This window comes from Leucoraja erinacea, chromosome 6, assembly GCF_028641065.1.
Source record: "Leucoraja erinacea ecotype New England chromosome 6, Leri_hhj_1, whole genome shotgun sequence".
Lineage (NCBI taxonomy): Eukaryota > Metazoa > Chordata > Chondrichthyes > Rajiformes > Rajidae > Leucoraja > Leucoraja erinaceus.
The window spans coordinates 63,878,004-63,891,411 of record NC_073382.1 but is presented as its reverse complement, the minus strand read 5'-3'; the positions used below and the strand labels follow the sequence as shown (position 1 = coordinate 63,891,411).

Below are 13,408 nucleotides of genomic sequence, written 5' to 3'. Positions count from 1 at the left end.
CCGTCCTTCAGAGCAAATGGCATGCATTTCTAGTGTCCCATCAACTCGAGTAGTAAAATGTATTCTGCCCTTTTATTTTTTATCTAAACTTCTAAATGAGGTTGTTATTATTATTTGTTACTGACACTACTTTCAAATAGAAAACTAAATATCCGAATGAAAATAACATTTGTCAAAACATGCAACAACAATAGGCAACACCAACGGAGCGAGTGCAGATAAAATTGTACTTCTAGCAGCTCCAGAATAATTCCTCTTTTGGTATCAAGAACTTTAAAACATTTTTGTTTGGCAAACTTTCTGCATTGCCAAACATTTTAAAATTAATTCCAAAAATCTAACCATGCTCTGCTTGAGGTTCAAATGATGTATTATTTCTGCAATAATAATAATTCTTGATTAATATGGGTGTCGGGGGTTATTGGGATAAGGCAGGAGAATGGGGTTAGGAGGGAGAGATAGATCAGCCATGATTGAATGGTGGAGTGGACTTGATCATGAGGTCATGTGATGGGAGAAGAATCGGGTCATTCCGCCCACAAGTCTACTCTGTCATTCTGATCTATCTCTCCCTCCTAACCCCATTCTCCTGCTTTCTCCACATACAAGTCAAGAGTGTTTTATTGTCATAGTACCGATGTGACAATGAAATTCTTATTTGTTGTGCTGCAGCACAACAGAATATGTGAATATGTAAACGAAGTACATAACGGGGGAAGAGAAGAAAAAGATCAATAAATAACAAATATAGTGCAATATGTCTTTTGCAGTTCAGAGCTTGGAGCTTATTCGTTGTTGTGTTTAATAGCCTGATGGCTGTAGGGAAGAAGCTGTTCCTGAACCTGGATGGTACAATTTTCAGGCGCCTGTACCTTCTTCCTGATGGCAATGGTGAAATTAGTATGTGGCTAGGACGATGTGGGTCTTTGATGATTTTGGCTGCCGTTTTGAGGCAGCGACTACGATAGATTCCTTTGAGTGTGGGGAGGTCAAAGCTGGTGATGGACTGGGCAGTGGTCACAACATTTTGTAGTCTTTTTTGCTCCTGGAGGTTCCAGTTGCTGAACCGGGCCACAATGCAACCAGTCAGAATGCTCTCTACCATGCACCTGTAGAAGTTTAGGAGAATCCTCTTCGACATGCCGAATCTCTGTAATCTTCTCAGGAAGTAGTCGCTGATGTGCCTTCTTTATAATTGCATCGGTGTGTTGGGTCCAGGAAAGATCTTTGGAAATATACAAGCCCAGGAATTTGAAGTTTTTGACCCTCTCCAGTATCGTCCCATTGATGTGAATAGGATTGTGGGTCCTCATCCTTCCCCAACCAAAGTCCACAATCAGTTCCTTGATCTTACTGATGTTGAGAGCCAGGTTGTTGTGCTGGCACCATTTGGTCACGCGGTCAATCTCACTTCTATACTCTGACTCATCCCCATCTGTGATGCGTCCATCAACAGTGGTGTTGTCGGCGAACTTGATGATGGAGTTCGCAATATGTCCGGCATAATAGTCATGGGTATAACCTCTTGACACTTGTACTAATTAAGAATTTATCTATCTCTACCTTAAAAATATCCACTGACTTGGCTTTCACTGACTTCTGTGGCAAAGAATTCCACAGATTCACCACCCTCTGACAACAGAAATTTATCCTCATCACCTTCCTAAAAAAAATGTCCTTTAAATCTGAGGCTATGATCGCTAGTTCTAGACTCCCACTAGTGGAAACATCCTCTACACATGGGCCAAATAGCTTAATTCTGCTCCTATCACTTATGACCTTACGATTTGACTGCTAAATCATGGGCAGCTATTGTAGTTTGAATAATACATTTACTGGAGTAGCTAAATAATATATTGTGGGCACCCCTGTGAAGCAGCGGTGGACCTACTGCCTTGCAGCAGAGACCTGGGTCTGATCCTGACCTCTGGTGCTGTCTGGATTAAGTTTGCATGTTCTCCCTGCAACCTTCTGGTTTCCTCCCAATCCCAAAGATGTGCAGGTTTTTAGGTTAATTGGCCTCTAAGGGAAAAAAATGCCCCTTTTATGCAGGGACTAGATGAGATAGTGATTAACATAGTGTTTGCAGACTCGGTGGGCTGAAGGGCCAGTTTCCAAGCTGTATCTTTAAACTAAACTAGTGCTTTAGAATATTTCTAAAGGCAAAATGAGTTCAGGTAGTTTTACAGGTTTAGATTGTCCCGGTGCATCCTTGCCATTCTGTGTTTACAATATGATTATTTTTATTTGCATTGCTTCTCCACCCTTGTGCTTCATCTCCCTGATTACCGCTATTCACAATCTTTACTAGAGCAAGAGCTCTCGCCTCTCGAGAGATATCATTGCCAATTGCTGGTCTCTGGTGCTATATTTACATTGGTCAGATCTGCATTATTATGTACAGTTTTGGTCCCCACATTGCAACAGGGATGTGGTAGCATTAGAAAAAGCGCAGAAAAGACTCACCAGGATGCAGCCTGAAATTGCGAGATTTGATAGTCTGGGTTTATTCTGAGTGGACTGTCTTAGTGGACTTGGTGCTTTTATCAAGATTAATAAAAATTGGTAAAGGCATAAAAATAGGGTAGACGGTAAGAGTAATTGTCTGGGAGTTAAAGATATAGATTGAAATTGAGAGTAAAGAAATTTAAAGTAGATCTGAGAGGCAAGCTCTTCTCTCAGATAGTGGTTTTTATATGATAAGAGCTGCAAGGAATTATCTGTGGCAGGTATAATTATAAATTTTTAAAGGTGCTTAGATAGGTACTTGAATAGGAAAACCATAGCAAGAATAAATGAATTTGAATATGAGCTCATTGCAGGTAAATGGATTAGCATAGATCGGCTACATGGTCATCATAGATGTTGAACTGAAGGGTCTGTTTCTGTGCTCTAGACTGTTTGACTCCAAACTCCATTCTGTTAAGGCCTCTGGTACAATATCTGCAGGGTCTTGTGGCAATCTGCTCAATCTGTGTCAAGATTTCTAGAACAATGTTTATATATAGATTTTACTTTTGTGAAATTAGGAGATCATTTATATTAGAATAGTACTTTTTTAAATTGCCTTATTTTCCAAAAAGCATTGAGCACTTGACAATAAGCGAGTTTGATATTCCAAAAAATGCAAGGAATTATGGGATTTGTCATAGGTCTACGCTATAAATAAAAATCGAACGAATGCTGTAGATTCAGTGAGCATAGTTTGGGTCTTTTTTTTGTCTTTTTTCAAGTTTGTATTTGTCAGGGGGCAGATACGAGTGGGAAGGGGGGGGGGGGGGGGGTGAGACTGGAGCGGCTCTCTGCAGCTGCACGCACACAGAGCCGCACCTCATCCGCAGCCAGGATCTAACCCAGGTCCCCAGCACCGCAAGCGCTGCTGAACTGCCACTGGACCATCCCCGTCCCCCCCACTCGAGTGCCCCAGCCCCACCTGGGGGGTGGCGAGAGACGTCCGGACTGACGGGACAATGGCGTCCAGGCTCACAGCCAGCGTGGAGAAGCAGCAACCCCAGCTCACCTCTGCCTCTCCCTCCGGGCCAACCGACAGCCCAGACTAATGACACCGGTGGCTCCAGGCCCACAGCCAGTGCGGAGAAGAAGTGCCAACTCCAGCCCAACCCCACTCCAACTCCAGAGGAAACTGCCCCCCGATGGGCCGCTACAGCGACAAGTGCCAGTTCGCCCACGGTCTAGCCGAGCTGCGCTCCCTCAGCCGCCACCCCAAGTACAAGTCGGAGCTGTGCCGCACCTTGTACACCACTGGCTTCTGCCCCTATGGTACCCGCTGCCACTTCATCCACAACCCTGAGGAGGGGAGAGTGCCCGGCCTTGCCTGCACCAGAGAGCCAGCCTGGGCTCGGCCTCCTCCAGACTGGTGCTCGACTGTGCCATGCTGCAGGCGGCCTTTAGCCCTGACCTGGAGTTGGAGCTGGCCTGGACTCTGGGCTTGGGGCTGGGCAAGAGAGGGGGAGGAGGTTGCTGCTGCCGCCGCAACAGCACCAGCAGCTCCAGCGGGCACCCGGCCTTCCATGGCCGGCAGGAGCCCGTCCGCAGACTCGCCAACCAGGTCGGCTCCAAGCAGGGCCGGCAGCTGCCCATCTTCAGTAGGGTGTCGGACTGAGGGGGCTGAAGGTGGAGGGCTGCTGGCCAACCATGCGGGACAGGCAGAGCTGAGCTGGAGCCAGTGGCTGCAGGTCTGCAGCCGCCCCGCCAGCCCAGGGCCACCCCAGATAGCTCCACACAGGGAAGGGACGGGGATGGCCCAGCAGCAACTCGACAGTGCCCGCAGTGCGGGAGACCCAGGCCCAACCCCGACCATGGACGAAACGCAAGACTGCACACATAACAGCATCACCGTTGCCGAGACTGTTTTTTGCTTATGACCTGGCCATGTGCAGTCGGAATACCGAACTCGCATATTGTGTAAATGTAACAAAATACATTATTTACTAAAGAGAAAATTCAAAATTACAACAATTAAAGTAATCTGTTATGACTTATCTTGGTCTAACTTAACTACACATCGGGCAATAAAGCCTGTTTTTAAGTTGCAAATTCACTTACTCTCTGTATCTTGTCTACAAATAATAACGATTAAAGCCACTTCTTTTCTCTAATTATTTACCACAGTATTGCTGGAACACTCTGCACTGTAAATAACATTGACCAAAAGCAAATATGGAATGATGCAATAATTGGCTTATTTAAGATAAAGCTTTGATGCATATCTGATGGTCAATTTGTAGTATGGGTTTTCACATTTAAAATAGTACTTGTATTAACAGCACATTGTGTGGAATCTATGTTCAATGAATAATCAGTTTAACAGGGATATAGATAACAGCACCTACAGTGCCCTCCACAATGTTTGGGACCTAGACCCTTCATTTATTCATTTGCCTCTGTACTCCACAATTCGAGATGTATAATAGAAAAAAAAAATCATGTGGTAAAAGTGCACATTTGCAGATTTTATTAAAGGCCATTTTTGTACATTTGGGTTTCACCATGTAGAAATTACAGCTGCTGATGGTGGTAGCATAATGAATTCTGAAGTGTATAGACGCACCCTATCTGCTCAAGTTCAAACAAATGCCTCAAAACTCATTGGCCGGTGGTTCCTTCTACAACAAGACAATGATTCCAAACATACTGTGGCAAAGCAACGAAGGAGTTTTTCAAAGCTAAAAAATGGTTGATTCTCGAATGGCCGAGTCAATCACCCAATCTGAACCCAATTGAGCATGCCTTTTATATGCTGTAGAGAAAACTGAAGGGGACGAGCCCCCAAAACAAGCATAAGCTAAAGATGGCTGCAATACAGGCTTGGCAGAGCATCACCAGAGAAGACACCCAGCAACTGGTGATGTCCATGAATTGTAGACATCAAGCACATTGAATGCAAATGATATGCAACAAAACACTGAACATGACTACTTCATTTACATGACATTGCGGTGTCCCAAACATTATGGTGCCCTGAAATAGGGGGACTATGTATAAACACTGCTGTAATGTCTACATGGCGAAACCAAAATGTTCAAAAATGGCCTTTATCAAAATCTGACAATGTGCACTTTAACCACATGTGATTTTGTTTTTTCTCTTTTTTCTTTTTTTTTTTCTGTTATAAATCTCAAATTGTACAGAGTACAGAGGCAAATAAATTAATAATGGGTCTTGGTCCCAAACATTATGGCGGGCACTGTAACTTAACTTTACCACCTGTTTTGACATTTGCAAATTGTTTGTCCAATCTCCAGTATTGAATGACCAGAAATGTTCTCCAATAAGTAGTAGAAAGACCGAACCCATTATATTTACTGCATCATATATTTCTGCTGCAAGATGGATTTATTCATCACATGTGCCAGATGGCACAGTGAAATGAAATTCCCATACAGCCATACAATAAAAAAAAAAGTGACACAACGCACTATAGGGTTTGACATAAAACATCCCCACACAACAGAATCAAAGTTTCCCACTGTGTGGGAAGGCGCCAAAGTCAGTCTCTTCCTCCATTGTTCCCCGTGGTCAGGGCCTCCCCGTGCCCTCCACAGTTGCCACTACGGGAGGCCCAATGTCCAGGACCGCTCGCCAGGGTGTTGTACGTCGGGGCTGTGGGACGTCCTCAGCGGCGTGGACACCAGAGTCGGCCCCCTCCTACCGTAGTCGGCGGCTTCCAAAGTCCGCAGGCCACGCCGGGTGGAGATGGCTGCTGTAGGCCCTCTGCAAGGCGCCCCAGGACTCCACGATGACGGCCAGCGCCGCCCGCGTTGGAAGCTCTCCGCACCAGAGCTCCTCGTTGTTGGAGCAGCGGCCCAACATTCCGGAGCTCCAAACGGCGACCCAGGTAGGCATCGCCCGCTCCGCGGTGACTCCAGCGCTGCGCCGCCGCTGTAGCAGCCCTGGTCCGGTCCCCGGCAGGAAAGGCCGCTCCGATCCAGCTGGTAGGCCGCGAGGTGGGGGGCGAGGACGTGACTTGGAGAAATAGTCGCGTCCCCGCCAGGAAGAGACTGGGAAATGGTTCCCCCTTACCCTGCCCCCCTCCCCCACATAGAAAAGTTAAAGTTTCCCCCAACACAAAACTTTAGACTAGACTAACTAAAAAAATTTAAATAAAGATAGAAATAACAGGTAGGTAGAGGCTGCTGCCAGTGCAGCACCCCTAAGAAGCTCCTTTTCCTTGAGGTATTGATTTATCCTCTTCCCTTACAACTATGAAACTGAACTAGACTCTTCACAACTTTGTCATATTGGACCCTGGGTTATGTTTTGGGCTTTACATTCCTGAAATCTCTCATCTTTAATTTCACCTCTATAAAATGTCACCTGACATCGACCTTGTCACAGTTTATCCCCATGCATTAAACGTGCACTGCATTTATTGCTTTTATACTTGATCAATGAAGTCTTGCTGAGCTTCCTTTGTTTTATTTTACATTCATTTTAGATTGTCCAAGTATTCCTTGATCTTGCTTAACCCTCATTATTTTGGTCATCTTCTGGCCTATAATCCTCCCACTGTTCTCTAGAATATCCTCAAATTTAATTCCTCAAAGTTATCGTTGGTGGCTATGTCTTCAACTACTCTAATATTTGGAATCCCCTTCCAAAATTAAAATAACTCCTTAAATACAATCCTTGGATACCTAACCTAATATACTTTTTTTATAATTCAATGTCAAATTACTTGTTTGATATTACTCTTATGAAGTTTCCTGAAACGTATATTGTATCTTTAATATTGCTTGTGCCATTAAATAATTTTTTACTAAATGGCACAAGCAAATTTGTAAATTATTGGTTGCTGAGATGAAGTTTTTTTTTCCAGGATTATTCTATGCCTCTAATCCTGATTAACTTCTTGGATGATTCAAACTACTATGGAAAGGATGATTGGCCCAAATCGGTTTGGCACAAAACTACTAGTATTTATCTCTGCAGCTTTAAGGAAGCCAGGTCATTGGACACAAATCAGGGAGCATGATTTGCCACCATTTATGCTGGGAAGTTTGTTCACTGAATCTGTGCTGGCTTTGAACTCGAGCATATTCATTCACTTGATTGATTGAACGATACAGGATGAAAACTGGTCCTTTGACCCACCAAGTGCACCCCAATCATCAATCACCTGTTCACACTAGCTCTATGTTATCCCACTTTCTAGGTGTGCAGGAAGGAACGGCAGATGATGGTTTACACTGAAGATAGACCTGGGACAGTCTTTGCAGGGGCTAATTAACCAGTAAATATGAATGTCTTTGGGATGTGTGAGGAAACCCACGGGGAAAACATCCAATCTCCACACAGGCAACACACAAAGTTGGGATCAAAGCCAGATCTCTTGCGCTGTGAGGCCGCAGCTGTACCAGTTGTGCTACCGTGTCACGAGGTACATGAAGTAAAGTATGGCTGCAAGGATATGAGAGAGTGGGTAAGGGTGGGATAGGTAATTACTGTTAGATGTGATACTGTTAGATACGATGGTCATTATTAGTTTGAAAGTTTTCTCGTATTTAATTGTTTTTATTTAATTAAATTTATTATGAATTAGTTTTGAATATTTGTGAATGCTAAAAGCCCCTTGCTTTCCTTGCTCATTCCTGAGCTCGGGATTAACAATTATTCTGGGCAATGCCAGTAACACTTTCTAAAGATAAGGCTTTTTTAAACTTGCCTATGCTACATATTATAATTATGATTGATATAAATTTATTTGCCTCACTTAAAATGAAAGTGTAATTCTGTCCAAATCGGATTATAATTGTAATTTTGGGGTGATGGCCAACTGTTCTTGAATGTATTCTGAACTTGTATGTCTTTTGACTATGCACACTCCAGTTTTCCCCAATTGTGTTGGGTGGTAATTTGTTTCAACAAAATGTGTCAAAACATGGCATTGTGGCAAATTGTTTCAATAATTGTTCTTTCGAAGGAGAAATATTTTAAAGTGAATGTCTCTTTCAAGTGGTGTTATTTTTAAAATATAAATACTTAACTGCTATATATAGTATTTTGATTTACTAGCTAGAAACCTGTTTTGAAAATGTGACAATTGCAACATAATAAGTAACAGATAGCAGAATCTGTCAAAGAAGGGCAAGAAATTCCTTAGCACGAGATAAAAGATCAGCCATGACCTTAAAGCCAAAGCAGGCACACGTGATCATATGGCCTAACCTTGTTTCTTTGTTTGATGACTTTAAAAAATAAAATGCTCAACAGTTTGGGCGGCATGGTGAAAAAGCAATAGAGTTGCTGCTGTACAGTGCCAGAGACCCAAGTTCGATCCTGACTATGGGTGCTGTCTGTACAGAGCTTGAACATTCTCCCCGTGACCACATGGGTTTTCTCCAAATAATTCATGTTCCTCCCCCATTCCAAAGATATACAGGACAGGAGCGACTGTTACCACACTCTATCTCTAAATTAAACTGAATTTGAAAATTGGCTTAACAATGGAAAAGGGGCGCCTGTTTATGGGTACATAAAACCCATCTGGAAATTGAACTCTATTTTAGTTTGCCTTCGCACTCATTGTTGTAAAATCTTATCATATAACTTTGATAGCATTGCAGTTTGTAAAATGAGCCTCCAGTGTATTTATCAACTTGACTTGTTTGGAATACAGAATCAGTTCACTGATAAACTGATTGTCATGATTCCTGGAGTTGTGCTATTTAAAGCGCCATCATTCAAACTGCATTCTTTCTCCTCTAAGACATGTGATCTAAAATACTGCCTCACATGTCACTTGTCTGGTTTGCCTGTGGAGGTCAAAGTCATGGACATTCTCTTAACTTCCTTGTCCCTGGGGGCTGCAGTTGATTTACGCAGCTTTTCAGTTTGGTGCTCACTGCCTCATGGAGTCCTCCAAACTTAAGGAGAGCAGAGTTAATTTGCTTTTCCTTCAGCCAATATGAGCAGGTGGGTGGGTTTGCTTACGTTGCAGATTTCACACAAATGACAGGCATTAAGATATTGCATGAGTGTGGTATTACCCTTTGCACAACAGAGGGAACTCCTACAGTACTCATCTGTGAAACTTGCAATGGAACATCGTGATCTTCACTAGACTCACAGCATTTTTAAAGGTGGAAAACCATATCTGGGTACAGTCATGCAAAGAATGTTACGTTCTGTACAAATTAGATTAATAGTAGGAATTCTTGGTGAGACCACCTGGAGTATTGCGTACAGTTTTGGTCTAATCTGAGGAAAGACATTCTTGCCATAAAGGGAGTACAGAGAAGACATTCTTGCCATAGAGGGAGTACAGAGAAGGTTTGGCAGACTGATTCCTGGGATGTCAGGACTTTCATATGAAGAAAGACCGGATAGATTTGGGTTGTACTCGCTAGAATTTAGAAGATTGAGGAAGGATCTTGTAGAAACTTACAAAATACTTAAGGGGTTGGACAGGCTAGATGCAGAAAGCTTGTTCCCGATGTTGGGGAAGTCCAGAACAAGGGGTCTCAGTTTAAAGATAAGGGGGAAATCTTTTAGGACTGAGATGAGGAAAACATTTTTCACACAGAGTGGTGAATCTCTGGAAATCTCTGCCACAGAAGGTAGTTGAGGCCAGTTCATTGGCTATATTTAAGAGGGATGTAGATGTGGCCCTTGTGGCTAAAGGGATCAGGGGGTATGGGGAGAAGGCAGGTACAGGATACTGAGTTGGATGATCAGCCATGATCATATTGAATGGCGGTGCAGGCTCGAAGGGCCGAATGGCCTACTCCTGCACCTATTTTCTATGTTTCTAATTACTGCTTTGGGAAAGATTGCAAATCCGAATGGCAAGGAAAATTGGGTTATATTAAAATCCCCAAGACACAGGGACCTGTAGAAAGTAGAATCATGCAAGTCTGAAGAAGGGCCCTGACCTGAAATGTTGCCTATCTATGTCCTCCAGATGTGCTGCCTGACCTGCTGGGTTACAGCTCTTTGTGTTGAATGCAAGAATCCAGCATCTGAAGTTTCTCGTGTCTACTTTCTATTGCTCTGCTGCAAAATCCCCTAAAGGTGTGCCCACTTTGAAGAGGTTTGCCTCCTCTCTCTGTGTCTGAAGAAGAGACCCAACCTGAAATGTTACCAGAGATGCTGCCTGACACACTGAGTTACTCTAGTTCTTTGTGTTGTATTTTTTTCTAAACTTGCTACAATGGATAGTAAATATTTAAAATTATAGATAATCCGTTGTGTGCAGTTGCAATCTTTCTAGAAATGTTGCTATTATCATTCTGATTTGTCTTCCTCTTCAGAAGTTGAGACTTGTGTATCTTGAAGCCTCTTTCCTTGGATCCGTTTTAAAGGATTGTATTAATTGATATGTATCAATTGGATAACCTGAATGTGGACATGTACTTGGTGCAAGGATTAGCAAATTCACTTCTGTTCCATTCACTTTTGCTTTAGTTTGCCCTCGGGTTGTTTTCCAGTATCTGCTCAGCCTAATTGTATTAAATTTCCACACTCTAACCAGTCATCCAACTGTGACATAATATAAACTGTTAACAATAACACTTTTTCATTTATCGTAAATTTAGCTGAAGTTTTTTGGATTGAAAAACTTCTGCAGAGTATGTGGGGAAAAATTGATTTATCTAGTGTGTATCTTGAGTATATGGTTCCAGAAATTGCTGCATAATGAACTTTGACCATCTTGCTTCATGACTTATTAGGATGGTTGATGTTTTGAGGAAGCCACCCCATGTCATCCCATTCAACAAAGCGCATAACATTTGGTCAAATTAATCCTAAAGGCAAATAGTCATAAACATGTCAACAATTTTGTTTAGTAATGCTTGTATAGTTTGGCTTCCTCATTGTTCATAGCAGGAAGGTAATTTGCCACATTACAGAAGCAGATCCTATTTCCATATGTGTCAAAGCTGCCAGTCAACAATCAATTGTATCGGGTGCTGCACTAAAAAAGGAAAGTGGGGGACCAGTGTCGAGGAGCTTAACGGGAATTCAGGAGAGAAGTTCGTAGTGTAAATGGAGCCATTAATCTTGGACCATTGTTTCTGCTGGATGAGGATGGTGGCCAAATTGGACATCATTAATGATCAATGGTGTTTGATCATTAATGATCAATGGTGTTTTATTATTAATGTCTTATTAACCATATAATCGTATAACAATTACAGCACGGAAACAGGCCATCTCGGCCCTTCTAGTTCATGCCAAACACTTATTCTCCCCTAGTCCCATCTACCTGCACTCAGACCATAATCCCCCCCCCCCTTCCTTTCCCGTCCATATACCTATCCAATATATTTTTAAATTATAAAATCAAACCTGCCTCTACCACTTCCACAGGAAGTTTATTCCACACAGATACCACTCTGAGTAAAGAAGCCCCCCCCCCCCTCATGTTACCCTGAAACTTCTGTCCCTTAATTCTCAAGTCATGTCCCCTTGTTTGAATCTTCCCTACTCTCAATGAAAAAAGCTTATCCATGTCAACTCTGTCTATCCCTCTCATCATTTTAAAGACCTCTATCAAGTCCCCCTTTAACCTTCTGCGCTCCAAAGAATAAAGCCCTAACTTGTTGAACCTTTCTCTGTAACTTAGTTGCTGAAACCCAGGCAACATTCTAGTAAATCTCGTCTGTACTCTCTCTATTTTGTTGACATCTTTCCTATAATTTGGTGACCAAAATTGTACACCATAATCCAGAATTGACCTCGCCAATGCCTTGTACAATTTTAACATTACATCCCAACTTCAATACTCAATGCTCTGATTTATAAAGGCCAGCACACCAAAAGCTTTCTTTACCACCCTATCTACATGAGATTCCACCTTCAGGGAACTATGCACAGTTATTCCTAGATCCCTCTGTTCAACTGCATTCCTCAATTCGTTACCATTTACCATGTATGTCCTATTTTGATTTGTCCTGCCAAGATATATCACCTCACATTTATCAGCATTAAACTCCATCTGCCATCTTTCAGCCCACTCTTCCAAATGGCCTAAATCTCTCTGTAGACTTTGAAAATCAACTTCATTATCCACAACACCACCTATCTTAGTATCATCTACATATTTACTAATCCAATTTTCCACACCATCATCCAGATCATTGATGTATTTTTATTTACTCTACAGTGAACTTGGAAGAATATATCATTATCCAGCAGGCTTGTCAGAAATGGATGTTGACAGGCTGTGAATTACAAACTTTAAAAAAATATATTTGGTTCAGCAGTAGGAATAGTTTGTACAAAAAGCTCTTAACTGTTTCTGACAATAGCTAATAGATAGAATGCATTTTCTGTGTAAGTGAAAAAGGTCTGCACATGTTCATTAAGTAATTTTATGGGGTGGGGGGGATTGGTTATAGAGTAAATTGTGGTTTCCATTTCTGGTCAAATCTCTAACAAGGGGGTATAATGATGAGAGAACCAACTGTGAATGTTTCTATAACTTGGTAAAAAATTGTATAACGGTCAACAAGATGTAAAACACATTGTCATGTGTCTTGACCAGATTAATTGCAGCTTTTAAAGAGAGGTTTGATGCTTGCAAAAAAGAACAGGAAGTAAAAGGCTATGATGGCCAAATGCAAGGAACGCATTCAGAAGTGGGAAGAGCCACAGTATAATATGAATACAGGGCTGCCAACTCTCACACTTTGAGCGTGACGCTCACGCATTTCAGCCAATTCTCACGCTGAAGACGGAATTCTCACGCTGACAGGCTGTCTTCAGTCCCTGCACAGCAAAGATCCTATAGCGGAGCTACAGCAGAGCTATAGAATCTTTGCTGCACAGTTTGTCTCTTTGCGCCACATGACATCGATCTGCACGGATTAGGGAAGCGCGTCGGTTCCGGGCAACGGGTGTCAGCGCTTTTGTGTGCTGTCTGTGAGCGCTGCGCTTCTGGCTG

At 42.5% G+C, this 13,408-nt stretch overlaps 2 protein-coding genes across 2 annotated transcripts in view; both read left to right on the top strand.

Moving 5' to 3' along the window:
* The window catches only part of LOC129698238 (NADP-dependent malic enzyme-like), a 77,295-nt gene that overhangs the window by 1,040 nt on the left and 62,847 nt on the right, over positions 1-13,408 (top strand). The gene's annotated exons all lie outside the window — the stretch shown is intronic.
* On the top strand, positions 3,515-4,849 carry LOC129698239 (mRNA decay activator protein ZFP36-like). The gene has a single exon (XM_055637248.1). It carries the CDS (start codon positions 3,654-3,656, stop codon positions 4,383-4,385), a length of 732 nt encoding a protein of 243 aa, XP_055493223.1. The 5' UTR covers positions 3,515-3,653; the 3' UTR covers positions 4,386-4,849.

What these genes read in the sequence shown, in the direction of transcription:
- LOC129698239 (XM_055637248.1), top strand. Translation starts at nt 3,654, where the DNA reads ATGGGCCGCTACAGCGACAAGTGCCAGTTCGCCCACGGTCTAGCCGAG.